Source organism: Bombyx mandarina, chromosome 11 (genome assembly GCF_030267445.1).
Source record: "Bombyx mandarina strain Sakado chromosome 11, ASM3026744v2".
Classification (NCBI taxonomy): Eukaryota; Metazoa; Arthropoda; class Insecta; order Lepidoptera; family Bombycidae; genus Bombyx; species Bombyx mandarina.
Genome location: NC_143218.1, coordinates 8,635,680 through 8,656,629, shown reverse-complemented (window position 1 = coordinate 8,656,629; position 20,950 = coordinate 8,635,680). Strand labels below are relative to the sequence as shown.

The 20,950-nt window shown below is 35.4% G+C and overlaps 2 protein-coding genes and 1 long non-coding RNA gene across 7 annotated transcripts; 1 reads left to right on the top strand and 2 right to left on the bottom strand.

Annotated features, from left to right (window-relative positions):
* The first annotated feature begins 2,719 nt into the window (after positions 1-2,719).
* LOC114242258 (15-hydroxyprostaglandin dehydrogenase [NAD(+)]) lies at positions 2,720-10,846 on the top strand. Its single transcript, XM_028173355.2, has 6 exons — positions 2,720-2,895; positions 3,622-3,745; positions 5,920-6,026; positions 6,563-6,736; positions 7,409-7,563; positions 8,835-10,846. Exons 1-6 carry the CDS (start codon positions 2,803-2,805, stop codon positions 8,938-8,940), a joined length of 759 nt encoding a protein of 252 aa, XP_028029156.2. The 5' UTR covers positions 2,720-2,802; the 3' UTR covers positions 8,941-10,846.
* A 754-nt stretch (positions 10,847-11,600) lies between these two features.
* LOC149502002 (uncharacterized) lies at positions 11,601-11,928 on the bottom strand. Its single transcript, XR_016323773.1, has 2 exons — positions 11,857-11,928; positions 11,601-11,777 (listed from the first exon to the last, which is right to left on the bottom strand). It is a non-coding gene; the product is annotated as an uncharacterized LOC149502002 (long non-coding RNA).
* Positions 11,929-13,443: 1,515 nt separating this feature from the next.
* LOC114242256 (protein LSM14 homolog B) lies at positions 13,444-20,283 on the bottom strand. 5 transcript variants are annotated; one of them, XM_089730863.1, is made up of 8 exons: positions 19,967-20,283; positions 18,137-18,442; positions 17,358-17,467; positions 16,622-16,892; positions 16,262-16,464; positions 15,767-15,933; positions 15,014-15,273; positions 13,444-14,590 (listed from the first exon to the last, which is right to left on the bottom strand). In XM_089730863.1, the coding sequence occupies exons 1-8, from the start codon at positions 20,085-20,087 to the stop codon at positions 14,583-14,585; spliced, it is 1,446 nt and encodes a 481-aa protein (XP_089586989.1). In that variant the 5' UTR covers positions 20,088-20,283; the 3' UTR covers positions 13,444-14,582. The 5 variants fall into 5 exon arrangements, with proteins under 5 accessions (XP_089586989.1, XP_089586990.1, XP_089586987.1 ...); XM_089730864.1 differs by having other exon boundaries at positions 15,791-15,933; XM_089730861.1 differs by having other exon boundaries at positions 18,029-18,442; positions 19,967-20,249.
* Between the last annotated feature and the right edge of the window lie 667 nt (positions 20,284-20,950).

The following is a 20,950-nucleotide window of genomic DNA, read 5'->3' as shown; positions in this document are numbered from 1 at the left end:
TTTTTGGATTAATTATGAAAATCATCAACTGTATTAGTGACTTTTTTGTAATTATGCGATTGTTTCAAATATCTGTGATATTTTAATTGTATATAGGACTTTCTGTAAATCTTTTATCGAATCTTAAATCATGGTGCATCCTTATTTTATTATCAAAATGCTAATCGTTTATACTTTTTTTTTGTTTTGAATACGTGCGTCTATGTAAAATAAATGTATCTAATTGTTCGGTAATTTGTGAGATAGTTTTTCTGTGATAAAATTGAAATTTAAAGGTTATTTTTGAAACTTATTTTTATACTTGACAATGTTAAAATCATACAGCAGATCGGCGCAGTGTGAGGAGAAATCTGTGATATTTTTTATTTGTTTTTAAAATGGTAAAAACATGATAAATGAAATTTTTGTAAACCGAGAAATATAAATATGAAATAAAGAAAAACATTTATAATATTAAATTATTTTATATATACATATTATGTATTATAAAAAGAAAAGATCTAAGATAAAAGCATTTATTAAGCGTGGTCATCGAAATCCGCATATAAATTACAATAAATGTGTGTGGTGTCAAGGATGGGATAGCCATTAAAGACTTCGAACTCAAGTCTCAAGGTGGTTACAGCATTCACTCTGTGGCCTGTGGACCTTCAGTTAACATTGGGTACCTCCAGGCAATTCATGATTCGCTCTAGGATCTAAGTTATTTTGAAGCTTCGCTTCCTGAAACTGTGTGCTTAGTCCGTGTATTTTAACGTTCTCGATAGCGTAAAAGTTAACTCAAATTTGTATGGAGTTGTCACTAGGGGCGCTGTTTCAACTGCACACAAATTTGTGTTAACTTTTACGCTATCGAGAACGTTAGAAAACTCGCACTAAGTACACTGAACTAATATTAAATAGTTGTATGCGACTGGCATTTGCGTGAGAGGTATGGCACGAGGGTATGATTAAGAAGAATTGGTGATTTTCATGGCAGTTCCCGTAACATTCTGAAAATATCGTCATTCGGTGGGATTGATATTTCGAGCTCTGTAAACTGTGATCTTGAGGCTAAATTCGCTTCTATAATATTGAGACTACTAACAGATACCAGACTTGTTTTTTTTTTTTCCTACCTAAGCTGGTAGCCTAAAGAGGCTATTCCAGCGGAACCTTAAGTAGTAGGTGAGCTCACGGGGCTCAAATCTAACGAAGTTGCTAACACGAACCCTAGCAAGAGCCGTGCTTCGCAGAATCTACCACCGGATCGGAAACGCGACCCACTGAGAAGATCCGGCGAGAAACTCAGTGGGCTGTGTCTGAGAGTTAATTTACTCGTCGAGCCCTTCGTCGCAAGCGACGGGTTCGACGAGAACGGTGACCAGACCAGACTTGTAGGTACCATACAAAGCAGAGGTTCGGTGAACCGGTCCTTGCGCCGGAGCTCCCAAATTTTTTTTATTGCTTAGATTGGTGGACGAGCTCACAGCCCACCTGGTGTTAAGTGGTTACTGGAGTCCATAGACCTCTACAACATAAATGCGCCAACCACCTTGAGATATAAGTTCTAAGGTCTTAGTATAGTTATAACGGCTGCCCCACCCTTCAAACCGAAACGCATTACTGCTTCACGGCAGAAATAGGCAGGGTGGTGGTACCTACCCGTGCGGACTCACAAGTGGTCCTACCACCAGCTATTATTTGTCTCCATGCAGAACAGGGTTATTGGGGTTATTGATAATGTTGATCATTTGAAACCTATGGGTTATACACTGCTGCTGTGTACTCTTCATCAGGTGAGTCGTGGAGTCGTGTCCCTTTCAAGATAACAAAAGTAGGGCCACAAATTTCTAAATTTTGATAATAAGAGGTTTTGTTTAAATTTCGAATAACAAAATGTAATTGAGTGAAATTTTGAAATATGTACCATGTTATGGCATAAATAGACATTGATTGGCATGTCAGTCATTGTCATGACAGGCTGCACTCACGAGAGCGTAACATTAATAAAATTTAATGTTGCAACGTATGTACTTATAAGTGTAATATAATAGGACTATTGTTTCAACTAGTTTTCATTTCTATAGACGCATGCTTACGCGTTTAACTCGTTCATTTTAGTTACAGTGTAGACAGACACCTTTAAAGACAATATGGGTAACAACATTTCAACTGGAACGGCCCTTTCATTGGGGCATCATGTTCCTTACAAATTTATTAATCTATATATTATTATATAAAAATGGATTGCTGTTCGTTAGTCTCGCTAAAACTCGAGAACGGCTGGACCGATTTGGCTAATTTTGATCTTGAATTATTTGTGGAAGTCCAGAGAAGGTTTAAAAGGTAGAAAAATATGAAGATGCTCGGAATTAAATAAAAATAACAATTTTGTTTTTCCTTTGATGTGTCCCCCACGTCAGACGGATTCCTTTTGTTTTAAGTTTATTTTATACAAAAGTTTAGGTCTTTTATTTATCGATTGAGGCACAACGAAGTATGCCGGGTCAGCTAGTAAAAAAAATTACTAATCAAAATTGATTCTAGAATTACAATATGCACAAACGAAACATTGACGATAGCATCGTAGTTAGAAATAAACAAAACAAACCGAATCAACGGGGCACAAGACTTGAGTGGAGTGCTATCGTGCGTATTTACTACGAGGGGGGAGGGGACAGAGGAGAAAATACTGTTTTCCCCTCCCCGCTGACCCACCCGGGGAGTTTCCGTCTCGATCGAATCGCAAGTAAAGCGAGGGCGGCAGCGAAACTAAGCACTTCACATTTTTAGGCGCGCTGTTTTTATTCATCAATTAATATGGATTTAAAAGGAAAGGTTGCATTGATAACGGGCGCGGCTTCCGGCATCGGCTTAGCGTATAGCGAAGAATTATTAAAACAAGGTGCTAAGGTAAGAAATTAATGAAACTTACGCTGCGTCACTTCAACACGATGTAATTTTAAGTTCAAGGTAACAAAAAAACTGTTGAATGAAGTACTTAGGTACTGTGCAAAGACGCTATGCACTATTTTGTACTATGAAATTGGACATTTTATCACTTGTGCCATCATTATTGATTTCTCAAATACTTTTATTTTTACTGTCTGAATCCGTTTGTATTGATTTTTGCCGGCGCAGTGCTCCGGTCATTGACATGATTTTTTTTTCTTAACTTTGTATAAATTAGATTATATGGTACACTTAATGTGTTGATTAGAATTTTAAACATATTCTGTTAATAGTAGACTTTAGTTTTGCTAGTAATACATTAGAATTTTAAAAGTAACATTGTTAGAATAGGTACTATAATTGATAGTACAGAGAGATTGATATCATCAAATATTATTGTTCATCGATGTCCAGAATTATACTTAGTACATAAATGAACAAAATTTAAAACAGTACCTAATTAATAATGTATACAAAACATCACCGATAATATTACATTACATTATTTCTATGAAAATAGTTTTTTGGAAACCTTACATTTAAATTTGTTTTTTTTTAAATTAAAATAATAAAACCGATAGAGTATCTGTATAATTAATAGTGTAAATACGTGGGCCTAATGTTTGTTTTAAGCAAAGATGAAAGAAGGTGTCGTTAATTGTATATCATCTGGAATACACATTGCAGGTTTCACTATGCGACATCGATTCGGATCGCGGGGAACAAGTAACAGAAAAGCTCGCTTCAAAATATGGCCGAAAAAACGTTTTGTTTTGTCGATTAGATGTTACTGACTATCCACAATTTGAAGGTAACAAAATCACTACGTAGTATAAAACAAAGTCGCTTTCTCTGTCCCTATATGCCTATGTATGCTTAATTCTTTAAAACTACGCAACGGATTTTGATGCGTTTTTTTTTAATAGATAGAGTGATTGAAGAGGAAGGTTTATATGTATAATAACATCCATTAAATAGTGGAGAAATCAATAATAAATTACAGTTTCCGAAGCGAAGCGAGGGCGGGTCGCTAGTATTATATAAATAAACTTATGCATAACATAGGACTTAAAAAAGAAGACATTGATCAAGATTTGTAAATTATGTTTTATTATTATATTTGTTATTATTATTATTTACTGAAAATAGCCCAAGATAGAGACACATGGTATTCTTTAGAGGAGGTCTTCACCTTCACTTGAGGAGGGTTCATGCAAACAAACTTCTATATTCACAATTCAAACTTTTTTTAAAAAGCGCTTTCTACATTTAATACTTTTTAAATGAAGAGGAAGGAGGGAAGAGGGTGAAATACGTGTTAATAGCATCACCATTATTTTTTATCTTCTTTATATTTGAAATATGTATGTAACCTACTATTTGCATGGAATAAAAGGCTTATTTTTTTTAAATTATATTTTAAAATTTGCATCAAGGTAATATAAGAGACGTACCCGATTGTTTTAAAAATAAAGTGGCATTCTCCACTCCGGATATCCTTAGAGTTTTAGTACCAGTAATTTCTATAAATACTTCTTGAACAGTTAGGGTGACGACAAGACATCGTATGTATTTTCATCTCGTTGTTGCATTATAAACAATGGATGCTATTTAATAACTTACGATAAAAGAGAAGTAGGTTGTTGAAAATTAGCATTCGGCCATTTTATTAACACAGTCAAAACATTCCTTGCTTTTCCCCCCTAACTTGTTTTTATTGCTTAGATGGGTGGACGAGCTCACAGCCCACCTGGTGTTAAGTGGTTACTGGAGCCCATACACATCTACGACGTAAATGCGCCACCCACCTTTAGATATAAGTTCTAAGGTCTCAAGTATAGTTACAACGGCTACAAGCCGAAACGCATTACTGCTTCACGGCAGAAATAGGCGGGGTGGTGGTACCTACCCGTGCGGACTCACAAGAGGTCCTATCACCAGTAAAGTAACCTAAGCTGGTAGCCTTCGGAGGCTATGCCAGCGTAACCGAGCGAGTAGGTGAGCTCACGGGGCTCTAACCTGAAGAGATTCTTTAGAAATTAACAAATTGGTATATATTTTACATTACGCATTTATAGATTTCGTAAATACTAAAAGCATATAAGTATTTCATGGCCTAGTTTCTATGCAGTCAGGACTTGATAAACCGTCAGACGAAGTAGATAGGTAGATTGCAGTGCGCTTAGTGCGAGTTTTTTAACGTTCTCGATAGCGTAAAAGTTAGCTCATATTTGTATGGAATGCGATCGTTTGCCTACGTTTGCCGCTAGGGGCGCTGTTCCAACTGCATACAAAATTGGGCTAACTTTTACGATATCGAGAACGTTAAAAAACTCGCACTAACACACACAGATAAATATTGCACGAAGGTAGATTAGAATTATAGTGTCGAAGCATTATTAGGTAGGGACAATTATTTTGCATTAGCATATATATTATATATGACATAGCCCGAAGAGTTATGAGATTGAAGTGGCTGTAGATAAAGCACAGTGCTGGGATCGAAAAACTCTGGAGTGGTGACCGCGCATCGTAAAACGCAGCGTGGGTCCCACGAGGTGGAACAACGACCTGTTAAAGATCGTGGGAATCCACTGGATGTGGACAGCGTGGCGTCGCTCATTGTGGTGAACCTTGGGAATACCTATTTCCAACAGTGGACGTTTATTGGCTGGTAGTGATTTTGATAATGAATTATCAAAAGCGGTATTGAAAGTCATAGAATGGTCATAGTAAATCGTAATGAACTTGTAAATGGTCAATCGGTAACGCGGTTCAATCTAAAAAAAGCCCCTTCTTTTGCCTATTCCGTGAGTTATATTATCGCTAGAAGACTTGTAGGTAAATTAGATGGGGTCAATAAACATAGTCAATAATCCGAGTAGTTTTTTTACAGTGAAAATGCCAATTTGCCAAATTAAATTTAATCGTCATGAAAGCAATGAGAAATTTTCTGCTTATGTACTATATAATGCACTTTTGCAGAGGCATTTGTGATGACAGTAGAGGAGTTCAACCGGATTGACATTGTCATTAATAATGCTGGCTTCATGAATGACAGGCTTTGGGAACTCGAAGTCGATGTTAATTTGGTAAGTCCGAATGCTATTTTATATTGACAATGGCAAAAGCGTCTCTTGTCATTACGTCGTAAAGTTCTTACTATACGGACACTTATCAATATTGCTAAATCTATCAACAAAGTACATTGTTATAAAGGAAAAAACAGGTAAGCACCTTTTCTCGGCTTTTTGTAAACCGATTTTTCATTTTGAGTGGAAGCTTTTAATGAACTTGGGTGTTTAAAAAGAAAAACTAACTTTTTCATTTCAAAATTTATGTTAAAAAATTAACACTTAATAAATATCCCGTAGCTAATAGTTCTAGAATACATATTCAATACATACATAATAATGCTGGTTGTATGGTTGGTTGGTTGGTCGAGAGGAAGAGGTAGACCTAAGAAGAAATGGATGGATTGCATGAAGGACGATATGTGTAAAAGGGTAGTGAGCCAAGAAATGGTTTAAGATAGAGGAGTATGGAAGGACAACATGTTGCGCCGACCTTTAAGTAACTGGGAGAAGAGCATGAGAATGACGATGATAATAATGTTGGGTGCGTATAGAATGGCGTCATCAGAGGTACGCTGCTCGCATATCGGTTTATGGGGAAGGATCGCGGAGGGCAAGGCGGTGTCATCGTGAACACGGCCTCTACAGCATTTGCGAGACCTCAAGTGTCGACTCCGATCTACACAGCAACGAACTACGCTATTGTTGGCCTCACCAGAGCTTACGGGGTGAGTGAATATTCCTTTTACTTTTTTATGTATGGCAATTGGCTTCTTGCGATACCGTTGTTGCCAGTGTCAAATTTATAAAAATCTTCATTAAAAATACATACAAGGTTTTATTAAAAAATAATATGGAGCGAAATGCGATGAAGTTTATTGATATTGAGACTGTAATCAATTTGGATCAAAATGAAATAAACGAAATGAGATGGAATAAAATAAGGCTAAGTAAAACGCAGCTATTTATTGAGATTTCAGTGGATTTTTTTGGGTACCCAAGAAGCCAAGTTCAGCGTCTTTCTTTCATTTCTAGACTTGTACACTTTCACAGGTGCTAAACGGCTAATACATGTGCAAGAATACTAAATGAACAAAATAAATAAATAAAACCACACAGCTTCGCTCGACGCATTCCCACAAAAATGTTCGAAGTGGATATTTATTGAAGAAACAATAATTTTAGTTCAAATACAAAAATAACGGTACCCGTATAATGTTATAACTCAAAGCAGGAATTTGCTGTTTGAACATAAAGCTGCTTTCAGACTACGCTATAATATGATAACATATAGTATATAGCTCATAGCACAACAATATCGCGCGCCATACATTGTTATGGACACGATCACACTGTACAGTACTATATATTATTGGCATTTTTCATCCTCTGGTTCATAGGATCAGTACCACGTCAATGTGACCGGAGTGCGATGCCTCGTCGTGTGCCCTGGACTCACGGACAGTGGTTTGGTGAAGGATCTTGGCAAGCAGCTTATGTCTTCAAAATACGAGACTGCTTGGCTAGGGGACATTACAAATTCTAAAATGCAGAGGTGTGTTAAATCAAAGTAATTTAGAACTTAATTAAAAGCAAGAAATACATAGCAGTAGATGTAATAATAATAGTAATAATAAATAGATGATCAACCATATAATGCAGTAGTAGAACACACTTAATTAGCCAGCCCCAAGAAACCGTGACATTTACTTGAGCGAGTCTGTAAATGTCACTAAAGTTCTACCAGCGCAAGCTGAGAAAGTAAAAATTTAAATAAAAATAATAATAATAAATATTTACTAACAATCACGCCACGTTAACTGGTTCCGTACTAAGTTCGTAAAGAACTTGTGTTACAGGTACCAGATAACGGAAATAAATGTAAGATTATTATTATACACATACATATATTTAATATACATCCACAACCCTGGAAAAGACCATTTTTTTATCATACAAATATCTTCCCTTGGCGGGATTCGAACCCGTGACCCCCTTGTGTAGTGACCATGTCACTTACCACTACACCAGACGATGTATTAGTTTTGTCTTTTTTTGTTTATTTTTTCTTATTACTTTATTTTATATTTGTTTATTAACTACGCTCTCCACACATGTGTAGGTAATTATATGACGTGTTATTTTTATAACTCAAATTTTCTGTTATTTGTGAAATCTTGTAACGCATGTTTTTAAGTGTATATTATTATTAATAATGGTGGTGTCATTTTGAGGTCGATTATATAATATATATAGTAAATCGCATTTTGGTCCTCACGATACAGACTGTGCCTAGTGTGACGATCATTGAATATATTGGTATCATTGGTTATTATATATTTATATTCTTGATGCCATCTGCGTAATCTCTCAATTTGTTAAATATGTAAATAGTATTCTAGGTCATGATGTAAAAGTTTATGTAGTAAATAAAATTATTATTTTTAATATCACTTCGGAAAAAAAAGTTGTAAAGGAAATTCAACTCAATTTGAAGTTGTCGTGGCCTAAAGGATAAGACGTCAGGTGCATTTGTATATTGTTTTTTTTTCTTACCTATGCTGATAGCCTTGAGAGGCTACTTCAGCTTCACCCTAACGTGTAGGTGAGCTCACGGGGCTCAAACCGGAGTGTTCCTAACACTGGCCCTAGCAAGAGCAGTGCTTCGCAGAATCTACCACCGCATCGGACACGCGACCCACTGAGAAGATCTGGCGAGAAACTCAGTGGGCTGTGGCTGTGAGCCCGTTCACACACCGAAGCAAAAAAAAAAGTAGGTACATGTTCATGATGAATTCATTTGAATTTGATATTGTTTGTTTACAGCTCTGATCACGTTGGGAGAGCCCTGGTGGATGTGCTCGCGAAAGGTCAAAGCGGCTCAGTTTGGATTGTCGAAAACGCTCAGCCGGCTAGGGAGTGGCGCGGCTAAGTGTAAATCGGCAAGGCATTTCGTAACATTGAGCGACATTTAGACTTGCTAACACAATGAAGTTGGTTTAAGCTCGGCCGCACATTCTAAGAAATTTTGTTCCGCCAACGCGCACCCATTTCACAAGTGGCGTCCTGATTCTGAAAATAGACATAATCTCCCAAGAAACAGTAATTTGTAAGTTTAGGATCACACAAAGACCGAATTTTAAAAAGTATTTAGCAATCCAAATAATTTATTCCTGAATTTCGAGAGGGTACTCTCGAAGGCGGAATATTTTTACTGTACGAAAATACTGATAATCGTCAAACAATTTTTTTTTAATTATTACGTTATGGTATGTCAACATTAAACATCTAATAAAAACAAAAAATGCTTGAACTTTCAACATTGAACATTTTTTAAAGTTCAAAGTTTAGAGCAGCAGAAAACAAACTAATACCAGAGATATATATTAATAACATTTTTTAATTTATCCCCAACATAAATACAAAGTCTGAACATTTGCGAATCTTACCCATAAAATCGGTCTTTTGCTCCGGCATTTCTGTTTCTTATTGCCTACGTAAGAGCTCTGACGCGCTTCTGGCGAGCATTTGGCCGATCTATGTGAGGTCTAAGACGTTATCACAGACTTGTCTTCAGCCTGTTTACTGGTGGTAGGACCTCTTGTGAGTCCGCAGGGGTAGGTACCACCACCCCGCCTATTTCTGCCGTGAAGCAGTAATTCGTTTCGGTTTTAAAGGTGGGGTAGCCGTTGTAACTATACTGAGACCTTAGAACTTATATCTCAATGTGGATGGCGCATTTACGTTGTAGATGTCTATGGGCTCCAGTAACCACTTAACACCAGGTGGGCTGTGAGCTCGTCCACCCATCTAAGCAATAAATAAATAAATAAAGCCAAGCGTTAAATTCCCGAAAAACATTACTTTCTTCCAATGTGCGGCGCGACTAAATGTGTAGCACAATAATAATATTGTTTATTAATGTAACGAAAAGCCATTTTCACCTAATTTAAGAACTAAACTTCACACCATCTGGTATATACCTACTTAACTTTTTCTCGAGAGTGTACTATTATTAAAACGTACTTCGCAAGGAAATGAGTAACGGAATGCAGTGGAGTTTAAAATTAAAATAGGTACTAACATAACGTAATAACTTTTAGAAACTTTAATATGTATGGATTTCTTAAACATTTTTAATGCTTCACCTTAAATTAATACAATATATTGCTCAAAGAATGGGTAATCGCTTTCATTCTATTTATAATTTAATGTATGACGTAAGGATATTGATCTCCTACGGTTGTGTAAATATTATTTTTCATGTAATTTTAGATGCGTATTTATATTTATAATGAAATAAAAAACCACCAAAAACATATTTATACAAAATTAGAATCTCATACGATTAACAAAATATTTTGTGTAACGTAAGCGTTTAGAAACAAATATAAGATTTAGTTTTCGACAGAACCAATTTAATTAATGGTATCGGATCGGTAAAATGGTACGAATGAAAATCGAAAATCAGATACTATTTAATTGGATTTTTTTTCTATAGGTTAGGAGGTAGAATAGCCTTCCTTTTTTCCATAGATACCGTACATTATACTCGATGCGGTAGTTACGGAGACATTTACAAAATTTATACGTAGACATGCATAATTTAAGTTGGATGGTATGTAATTAATTCGTTTATGAATTTAGAAAAAAAAATACATAACAATTTGCGTTCGATAATTTTATTAAACTTATATTTAAGAAGGGAAAAGCAAAGGGAAGTTTGCTCTTAGTTTTATAAGAATTTTTGTACATTATGTTGTTTTTTATGCCATGCAAAGATGTATGTTATGAAGTAGCTTTTGTTTGATTTGCAAATAAATATTATTCGACTTGTATTTCATATCTACCTTCACTTGCATTAAACGATACCATACTACGTACAAGATATAGGTATTGTTTTGTTCCATTATTAAAACCTACCTACAACTACGGAAGAGAAACATCAGTCTTTATTATAGCCCAAGAGCCCGTGGGATCTACCTGTATGTATTTGACCAGACCTGAATTTTCGTACATTAAGACCTCTATACCTACCATGCATGAGGTGGGGACTCACTAAGCTCAAAGTGGTCGACGCGCCGAGCGCTCAGGTAGGACAGGTACCGATTTTGACGGATTTTAAATCCATTTGACCACGTCTGCCGTTTTGAAATTTTGAAAATATATGATTATTATTATCGAAAAATAAGAATGGCAGACCATTATCGCGCATTTTACTTTGTGGCAGAACACTTTGAAAATGCTAAAAAAATAAAATTTTGAAAGTAATTGACCAGATCTGCCATTGATATAATAATATGTTGTTTATTAGTCTTAAAAACTTATATTGATCACGGCAGACCTCTACATTGCGTACACACATCAACATATAATAAAATCTTAGCTACTACCCGGCCAGATGTATATTATGTTTTCCGTTCACTGTTTTAGAGGAATATAATTTACTTGCGATTTACTTTAGCAAAGTATTTACCGAAATTAATATTTTTTTATATTCTATATACTAAATTTCATTAGTTAGACAATAAAGAAGTGAATTTTTTATGGAATAATTATAAATAATACGGTATAATGCTGATCAAAAAATAATTCAATTCCTCATTTTTATTTCGTCAAGACAAAATTTAAAAGTGTTAAATCAGTTAAAAAAATATATCATGCATGCATTACATATATATATATGTATCAATCTTCATTCATCATCATCAACATCGGAGTCATCTTTATCGTTAGGCGACTCGTCTTCATCATCCATTGAATCGAATACTGCAAAAATAAAACATAAATTGTAAAATGAACGTAAATTCATCTGAACATGTTCGAGAAAGAATTGTTATCAACTTACCAGGAACATTGGTGATTAAGTCACTCACAAAATATGGAAGTTGGTCACCTTCGAACCCTTTGAAGGCATATATCGGTATCGGTAGGCAGCGGCTTGGCTCTGCCCCTGGCATTGCTGAAGTCCATGGGCGACGGTAACCACTCACCATCAGGTGGGCCGTATGCCCGTCTGCCTACAAAGGCAATAAAAAAAAAAAAATATATATATATGTTGTCCTGCTCAATCCAACCATACTCCAATGGGTCTAAAGTTGTGGGTTGCTTTTTGTAAGCATTTCTCCAAATAGAAGAAATATAGTGGGCCCTCAAAAGTTGTTGATAAAGCTCACTCTTACGCGGTGGTATTGAGCTTGGCTCAAAATTTTGAATTTTTTTTCTATAATTTTCATTGATGTCTGAATCTTTATAGTTGCTAACGAATAGCTGGAACCTTCCATTATATACATTACTAGATGTTTTGGCATTGTATAGCTGGCAAGTTAAATGTTGAATGATAAAAATGAGGAATTGAATTATTTTTTGATCAGCATTATACCATATTATTTATAATTATTCCATAAAAAATTCACTTCTTTATTATCTAAATAATGAAGTTTAGTATATAGAATATAAAAAAATATTAATTTCGGTAAATACATTGCTAAAGTAAATCGCAACTAAATTATATTCCTCTAAAACAGTGAACGGAAAACATAATATACATCTGGCCGGGTAGTAGCTAAGATTTTATTATATGTTGATGTGTGTACGCAATGTAGAGGTCTGCCGTGATCAATATAAGTTTTTAAGATTATAATAAACAACATATTATTATATCAATGGCAGATCTGGTCAATTACTTTCAAAATTTAATTTTTTTAGCATTTTCAAAGTGGTCTGCTACAAAGTAAAATGCGCGATAATGGTCTGCCATTCTTATTTTCCGATAATAATAATCATATATTTTCAAAATTTCAAAACGGCAGACGTGGTCAAATGGATTTAAAATCCGTCAAAATCGGTACCTGTCCTACCTGAGCGCTCGGCGCGTCGACCACTTTGAGCTTAGTGAGTCCCCACCTCATGCATGGTAGGTATAGAGGTCTCAATGTACGAAAATTCAGGTCTGGTCAAATACATACAGGTAGATCCCACGGGCTCTCGGGCTATTAGTAGTGGGGCGTATTGTAAAATTACCGCCACGAAGCAAGAATGCATTCCGGTTTGAGGGGGATAATAATAATTGGGAATAAATCACGCACGGTCATCCGGTTACAATTTAGGACTCCCCGTATTGAGTACCAGACTGATAAAAAAGCTTAAAAATGATTAAATATATACATAATATAGAAAATAAATACCCAGACAAAAAGCAAACAAACCTGTTTATCACACAATATTTTCCGATGTGGGAATCGAACCCACGACCCTTGGCGCAAGTCAGTGTCTGTAACTACTGCACCACTGAGTTGTCGACATATAGTTTAAATAAAACCTCCTCTGTGGCATATACGTTTTGATGTGGGTGGGATCAGGTAGGTACAAGACGGGTCGGTAATACCTTTAGTTTATTCCAGACGCGCTTATCAGGTAATAAATAAAATTACTGTTTGAAAGATTTGTAGTAAATGTATATTTTCATAATAATACAATCACCAGGTACAGTTTTGAGAAACAGATTTTACAAATACCACATCTTTTGTCAAACTGATATCAGCATGAAAAGGACCCCCCTGCTGCTCTATTTTATTTTTACACATCTTTTATGAAAACTAACAATGTTCAAGTGATATTAAATCTTTTTAGTCCTTTTCTAGCATAAATAGATTTACAATTAAAATTTAATGTGATAAAAACTTTGGAACACTTCACTGTTTGATTACGAATACAAACACGCGACGCAAATCAAAGCGCGCTGAGAGATTTGGTAGTAACCCTGGTGAGCCGCGCTGGCGTCACTGGAGACCGCACCAGCAGCCCTACCATCACATTTTATTTAACTACAATCTATAAACAACTAAACGGCAATTAAACTTTTAAGTCACCCACATTAAGGATTCTTTCTCAAATTAGTAGGACCGCTGCTTTAATCGTCATTGCTTTTTAAAATAAAAATGGAAGAGCAATGACGCTTAATCAATAAAAACGTTCAATAATCTAACAATTATAGGCACAAATGCACAAATAGGTGAGAAGCTTTATGAAAATACATTTCATTGGGCGCTAAATCATATTAATCAGTACACTATGCAAGAAATTACATGACATTGGTGTAATTTACAAGTTGAGAGGAATTTTATGTTTTCCTTCTCACCACAGAATATTGACATCTGATATCACATGAGTTACATCCTAGCATCATGTTGGTCAATAACCTTGACAATAACACACAATTTTGATGCCAAAATTCAGTTCAACGGACAATGATCGCCCACAGCATTTCTATCCTTACAAAACTCTACTTGTGAGCTCTCTCGGCCGAAATAATCTATTGTATGCTTACGGGAATTTCTTTCTCATTCCTTCCATTAAATTGGATACAACACTATCACACCAAAAAATGTTCCACCATCTTAAAAATCTTTCAGTAGTATTATTTCCCGTAGTGACATACATAGCACGCACGCACAGTCATATTCGATCAACACTTTTTTCACCAACTCGAACTTTTCCGTTACTTTTCCATTTGTGATAAGTCCTCGCGATAATAAATTAAGATTCTGTCTTGTAGTCTTCTCATCCCCTTTTCTACTTAGCTGTAACAAAGAATGGGAGAATTTGAAAGTTTAAGACAAATAGCCTTTTTTTTCTTGGGCTGCGACCCGAACCTCTTACAAAGTTCTCGTGCGCCCTATTTGTCATGATGGCAGAAAATGGTAAAGGCCAGGGTCACAGAGATTAAATGCCAATCCACTAAACAACTAAACTTGCAACTTTGCACTAAATGAGCAAAGCACGAGCAAGCAGCTCATAGCGCTTCATAGGCAGTGGCTTGGATCTGCCCCTGGCATTGCTGAAGTCCATGGGCGACGGTAACCACTCACCATTAGGGCCGTACGCTCGTCTGCCCACAAAGACAATAAAAAAAGAAGAAGGAGGAAACAATTCATTAAACTATCTAATGAGAAGATATCAACTTAAGACATATTTCGTATAGTGTGTAGACTGGGTAACGGTACCTGGTGCAGACTGTTCCGGCGCGGCGGTGCTGGTGGAGGGCCGAGAGCGCGCGCCGCGGTTGGAGCGCCAGGCATGTTGCTGCTGGTAGTGGTGATGCGCGTACTGTTGGTTATGTTGATTGTGTTGGTTGTGGTGCGCGGGATGACGCCACGACGCGCGAGGGCGCCAGGCCCCGCGCCGCGCCGACGCTACGCCAAACGTCTCTGAGTTCAGCTTACGCTCCGTACGCCAATCCGTCCGCTGAGACCTCCCCTTTGACCTGTCGACGGATTTATATATTAGACCACTAGATGTTAATTACAAAAAATCAGTAAGGCAATCAGAAGAGACTTTTTAGATTAATTCTTGCTTATAGTGTACTTAGGTTAATTTTATAAACACAACACTGAACTTTAAATGATTTATTGATGAAGTAAATGAAAAGTTGTTGAAAGGCTTCGCTTGTGTGCTTAACAACATGTTACATACTTTTGGTGTAATAATAATTAAATAATTTGGTAATTTAATTCTCCTGATGTCAATGCAAAACAAAAACGTTAAAACAATTATTAGACTATTTACTGGCACACAACTCAAATTGAACTCTAACCTGAAAAACTGATTTGTTATAATTGAATATGGATAGGTACCATTTGAAGTTGGTTTTTAAATTTGTACCTTTGGACTGTTTCAGTGTGTTTGACTATCAGGATATTTATAATTTATTAAAAGTATTATAATATGAATTGGTTTTATTTTGAGAAAACACATACATAGCTATTTTATAGTAAGCTGACCTCTCAACAGCCTCACAGGATATGTTGTCAAAGAAGCTCTTGGTCTTGTCATAGCCAGTGAAAGACGAATCTTCCTCGACTTCAGGTTCGCCGGCACCAGTTTCATTGCCAGAATCGTCTTTCTTGTCCACTTCTACTGTTCCCTGCATTGGAGAATAGGACATATTATGGATAGATATTTTTCATTCATGAAAATTTAATTTTGTAAATTATAATTTTTATTAATACATGTTATTTGTTCTCCCTATATCTAACCATATAGTATTTCGTCAACTGGGTAGTTGATTAATAGCATTAATAATAAAAAATAAAGAAATTTGGTGATAATATCATGGGTTCTTTATCTGAACAGATTTTAAAATAGTTTATAACTAACATACATAAAAAATTATTTAATGGATTAATACAATTTATTAGTCATTGCAAATGAAATTTTTTATAACTTTGTTACACTACAATAAACATACAAACCTCAACTTTTACATCTCCTTCACTGATCTTAGTTTTGGCAAGTTGATTCCTCAGTTCTTCAAATTCAGTATTGGCCTGTTCAAAATCATAATCATTGTCGAACTTGAGTGTGTTCTTGTTTCGAGGTATGAATCCACCACGGCCACGTCCACGTGGCCTGCCTCGCCATCCTCCACGATTAAAGTTTTGTCCATCAAAAAACCCTAAACAAAAAGAGACTTTCAATAGTTATATTAATAACAATACTAATTATACTGTACAAAACAATAATTGTATTAAACTACATTTTAAATCTACACACAGCATAAAGACGTTGTGATATGTTGTTTGTGTTATAAAAAGAGATAGATTTGAAATTACCTTGATGATTGTGATGCTGAGGTCTAGGTTGGTGTTGCATATTCTGTTGCTGAGGTTGTTGTTGTTGTTGTTGTTGTTGTTGTAGTGGTTGATGGGGTTGCTGTTGATTCGTGCCACTCGGAAAACGTTGTCGGTTGCGTGAGTTGGTACGATTGCGTTGCTGGCCCTTTTGTTGTTGTTGCTGCTGCTGCTGCTGTTGTTGCTGTGCAGTGTTGTTGCTCCCGCGTCTGCTATCCCGTTGTTGACCTGAGCTGCCAGCGCCTGTACCAACCTTTAAAATAAAGTTTTGAAAGTAGTCAAAACTTGTAGATTGAGAGTATGATAAAAAGAAGCAGATTTTGTGAGACAAATAACTTTACTTCTCCGTTCAAAATCTGAGAATGCTAAATTAATGTTTTTCCTTTTTAAAACATCTAGTGTGTATATTTTAGTGCTATATTGTGTCTATTTGTGTGACACAATGGCAGGGTAAGTTCTTCATTGATGATTCAACCTCAAACAGATTTGTTTATTCTTGACCTGGATGTTTAATATCTACATGTTATATCATCAATTTAAATTATCTTTAGTTCCCATGGTCCTAGTTTGGATCCACATAATATCCTTTACTGTGATTTTTGCCTTGATATTTATTAGTTTCTAGACCAACCACACTGCATAGGATTACCAATTATATATACTATAACTTGATTGTTTTTTATTTATTTAAGACTGGTGTTTGTAATAAATAACTCACCTGAATGCTTTGGTCAGCTGTTGGACTTTTCCTATGAACACCGACAGCAGGTGTACCTGACCGAGATGCATTTTGTTGGGATCCTCCACCAATGAGGTCAAGCATTGAGCCTGTAATAATTGTTTCACACTAAAGCTTTTAATTAAATAGAATGTAATTTAAATATTAAAGCAAAGCTAGTTAATGAAGTCTATGCGTATTGTGATGATTACACAGATTATGTAGATACAACAAATTACAAGTATACACAAACATTTTTACAAGTAACAGACCAAGGAGCAGAAGCTAAAAGCAATTTTGTTATTTACATTGAAAATCATGGTAGACTTAAGGAATATAAAGGTTTAAATTTAACAATTAAATTAATATGCTATACTTATTGAACCATAAAACATTTATAAGCTCTCTGACGTTAATGCCAGACTATAAAAGGCTATTTAGAAAGTATGATCTACACAGTAGAACCTTTATGTAAAGTTTAGTTTTATTTAGAGAAGCATAGAACAATTCTTTTGAATAATTTGTTGACCTTATTAGTATTACTGTGTCACAATTTTGTTCACATCAAGATGCTACCAAAATTTATTATGTTAGCTACAGATGATATGCTTTGTGTTTATATAATAAGCAGTAATGTTGAAGCTCAAGCTGAATGCTCATTAAAAATAAACCTTGGTCTTTCACTTGGTTGGAGTGGTGGTTCACTCCAGAACCAATTGGAGCCGTTACAGGCTGAGATTGTGATGCCAGTTCCACAGATTGTTGAGGAGACAACTCACTCGTCTTGTTGAGCTGGTTGTGAACTCCACTTGGAAAGCCAGCCATTGGATGATACTGAGGATATGGAGTTTGTCCAACAACTGGATGGTTAAACTGCCCCACATACTGCCCAGGAGCTGGTCCAGTACCCAGAGTTGGGGGTACAGACATCTGCATAATGGCAGGATCATTGGGCATTGAAGGAACATTATTTAGCACCCTGATATCCTTGATGTCAGAACCACGGAACAGAATGTAGTCATATACTTGGCTTTGAGGTGCTACTGGATATTGAGTCTCTCGATCCTCCGTGCCAAATGAACGCACTAAAAGAAAAAATACAATAGTTAGTAATCTGTTTTCTTCAAAAATTAACTATCACGTAAACTTTACACTATATACTATTATTTAATTTTTTTATATACATCTTCTTGTGCATTGTTCTGGTCTTCAAACGTGTATATTGTTTTACCATAATCAATCATGATAAAACAACATACATATAATAATTCATTCCAACTATTATCAAATTATATCTAATCCATTTCTGTATGCACAATAGACATTTACTAATTTTTGAGGAATAATAATATTGCAAATAATGGTTACCCCATGGATATCAAGCTATGCATGCTAAATAACATATACAAGCCTGTAAATACACCATCAAGAGCTTGTATAAGATGATTGGAAATGTATTTCATACTTGACTTTTTTCAAGCTTCAATATCTACTAAACTTCAAGATTAATTTTGTAATAATTTTAAATTTACAACTATCAAATGTAAGAATAATTTTTCCATTTCAAATTATTCCCCTTTTCTGGATTATGATTAAAGCTGATGGGACTATGAAGAGAAAACCAACATATTTAAATTTTATATTATCTAGTATGGACCCATTACATGTTTTAGACTGCATTGTAATTGTACAGTATAAAATATGTGGAGATGTAGCTCTCCAGAGGATACAAGATGTATTGTTTAATTAATTTAAATTTAGTTACATACATTACATTTGAGTCGTCTATTATCAAAGGCGGCAATCTGTACATTTGGACAAAAATTTTTTATTGATATGTCAATACAGATTTATTTGAATATAATCGTCTCCTTCAAAGAATACGGTTCAAAACCTGCATTAAATAAAGGTTAATAGTTAACCTGTTATTTATCTAAGATGTCGTTCCGAAGAGTTTTGTGACTGCCAATGGAATACAAAGTCAATAATTCGTTTTTCTGATTTACCAATCATTGTCCAAAAGTCAGATTGCCGCCTTTGATAATAGTCGACTCATTTATAGTAGGTAGACCAAAATCAAATGACCAATATGAAACTTATTAGAAAATAGATTATCGGATATTTAATCTTACAAGAATTGAAGGTAGTTAGCATATGATTTTCAAGGTCAACGGTGTATATTCCAATATAACATTATTATTTTTTATTAAATATAGCTAGTCATTCAGACGTTTCATACGACGTGTTCAATGTAACAATTGTTATATACGGTGTAGGGCAAGAACAGTTTACAACGTCACCAATGTGTAAACGCAATCAAAGGCACATTTCTATTTTATTTAGAGGGTAGAAAAAAAAATGATGTCCTGCAAGAATCAACTTTTTATCTTATGACGATTTCTTCTATCTATAAAGTTTATTTTTCGTACAGGTGAACTTGGATCATACGGAGGGAAAATCTTAGCACTTTCTCGAGTACTTACGCTTTCTGACGAATTAATGATGAAACGCGGTGTTTTAGAGACATTACAATATTTCACGTTTACATTATCTGCAAACCAATAGTTTACATAAAAAATTAAAGAGAAAGAATCCATTTTTTAGCTTACCGCTAGCCAAGGCGATAGTACATTCCTGAGGATCGACAGTAAAAAGTCGGCCTTCGTAACGAATGTCAGCTTTCGATATTAGGCTTATTTTGGAGCCTAATTCAGGCATTCCAGAACTCATTATGTCACTTTGCTTGACCGATTTCGATGACAAAGATTTTCGACGATTTCAAAGACTGGAAAACTATCCACCGAATAAATCAGAACAAACAACAAAATGACTGACGGGAAGTTGGCAACAAGCGCAGCGTTTACAAACAGCCAGTGTTGCCGAATAAATTACAGACTCGCATAGTCTCACAGGCGATCCATAGATTATATACTACAATTTGCTGACTTCGCGCCATATTATATCATGTGGATTCAATTCACCCGAATTCGTCTTCACATTTCTTCACTACCAGTAAAACGGTTGTAGTAGGCGTAGAAATTATAAGATCAAATGTTCACATTCACAGATCAAGAGTAGAACGGAAATTGAAGGTACAGATCACAGGTAAAAGTATACGACAATAAGTTAGTACTTGTAAGTACTTATTAACTCCATGGTATACAAAAATATATAGATTTATAGGGTTTAAGTATTAGGTATAAACATAATTATAGGTATAGTATAGGTATAGGTATACCAATGCGCATATTGCTTATTTACACAGTTTTCAAGTATGTACCTACTTTAAATATATATAATTAACACTGATCATTATGCTTTTTCTACAATTGGACTGGTAAAGGGAGTATCTAAAATAAAAAAAAAGTGTGTGTGTCCGCTCCGACGCACGACTGGAGTTTACTGGATATAAAAAATTAAACGAAACAATACGAGAAATAGTTCTATATTACGACAACACGATACACTACAGATTATTAACAAATTAACGAGACACAAAACAAACGACTAACAAATATATGAAAATACAATAATGAGAGAAACGCGCGATCAGTACGAGGCTTTGTGGCGGACTGCCGGCGCAGCAGCCCGGC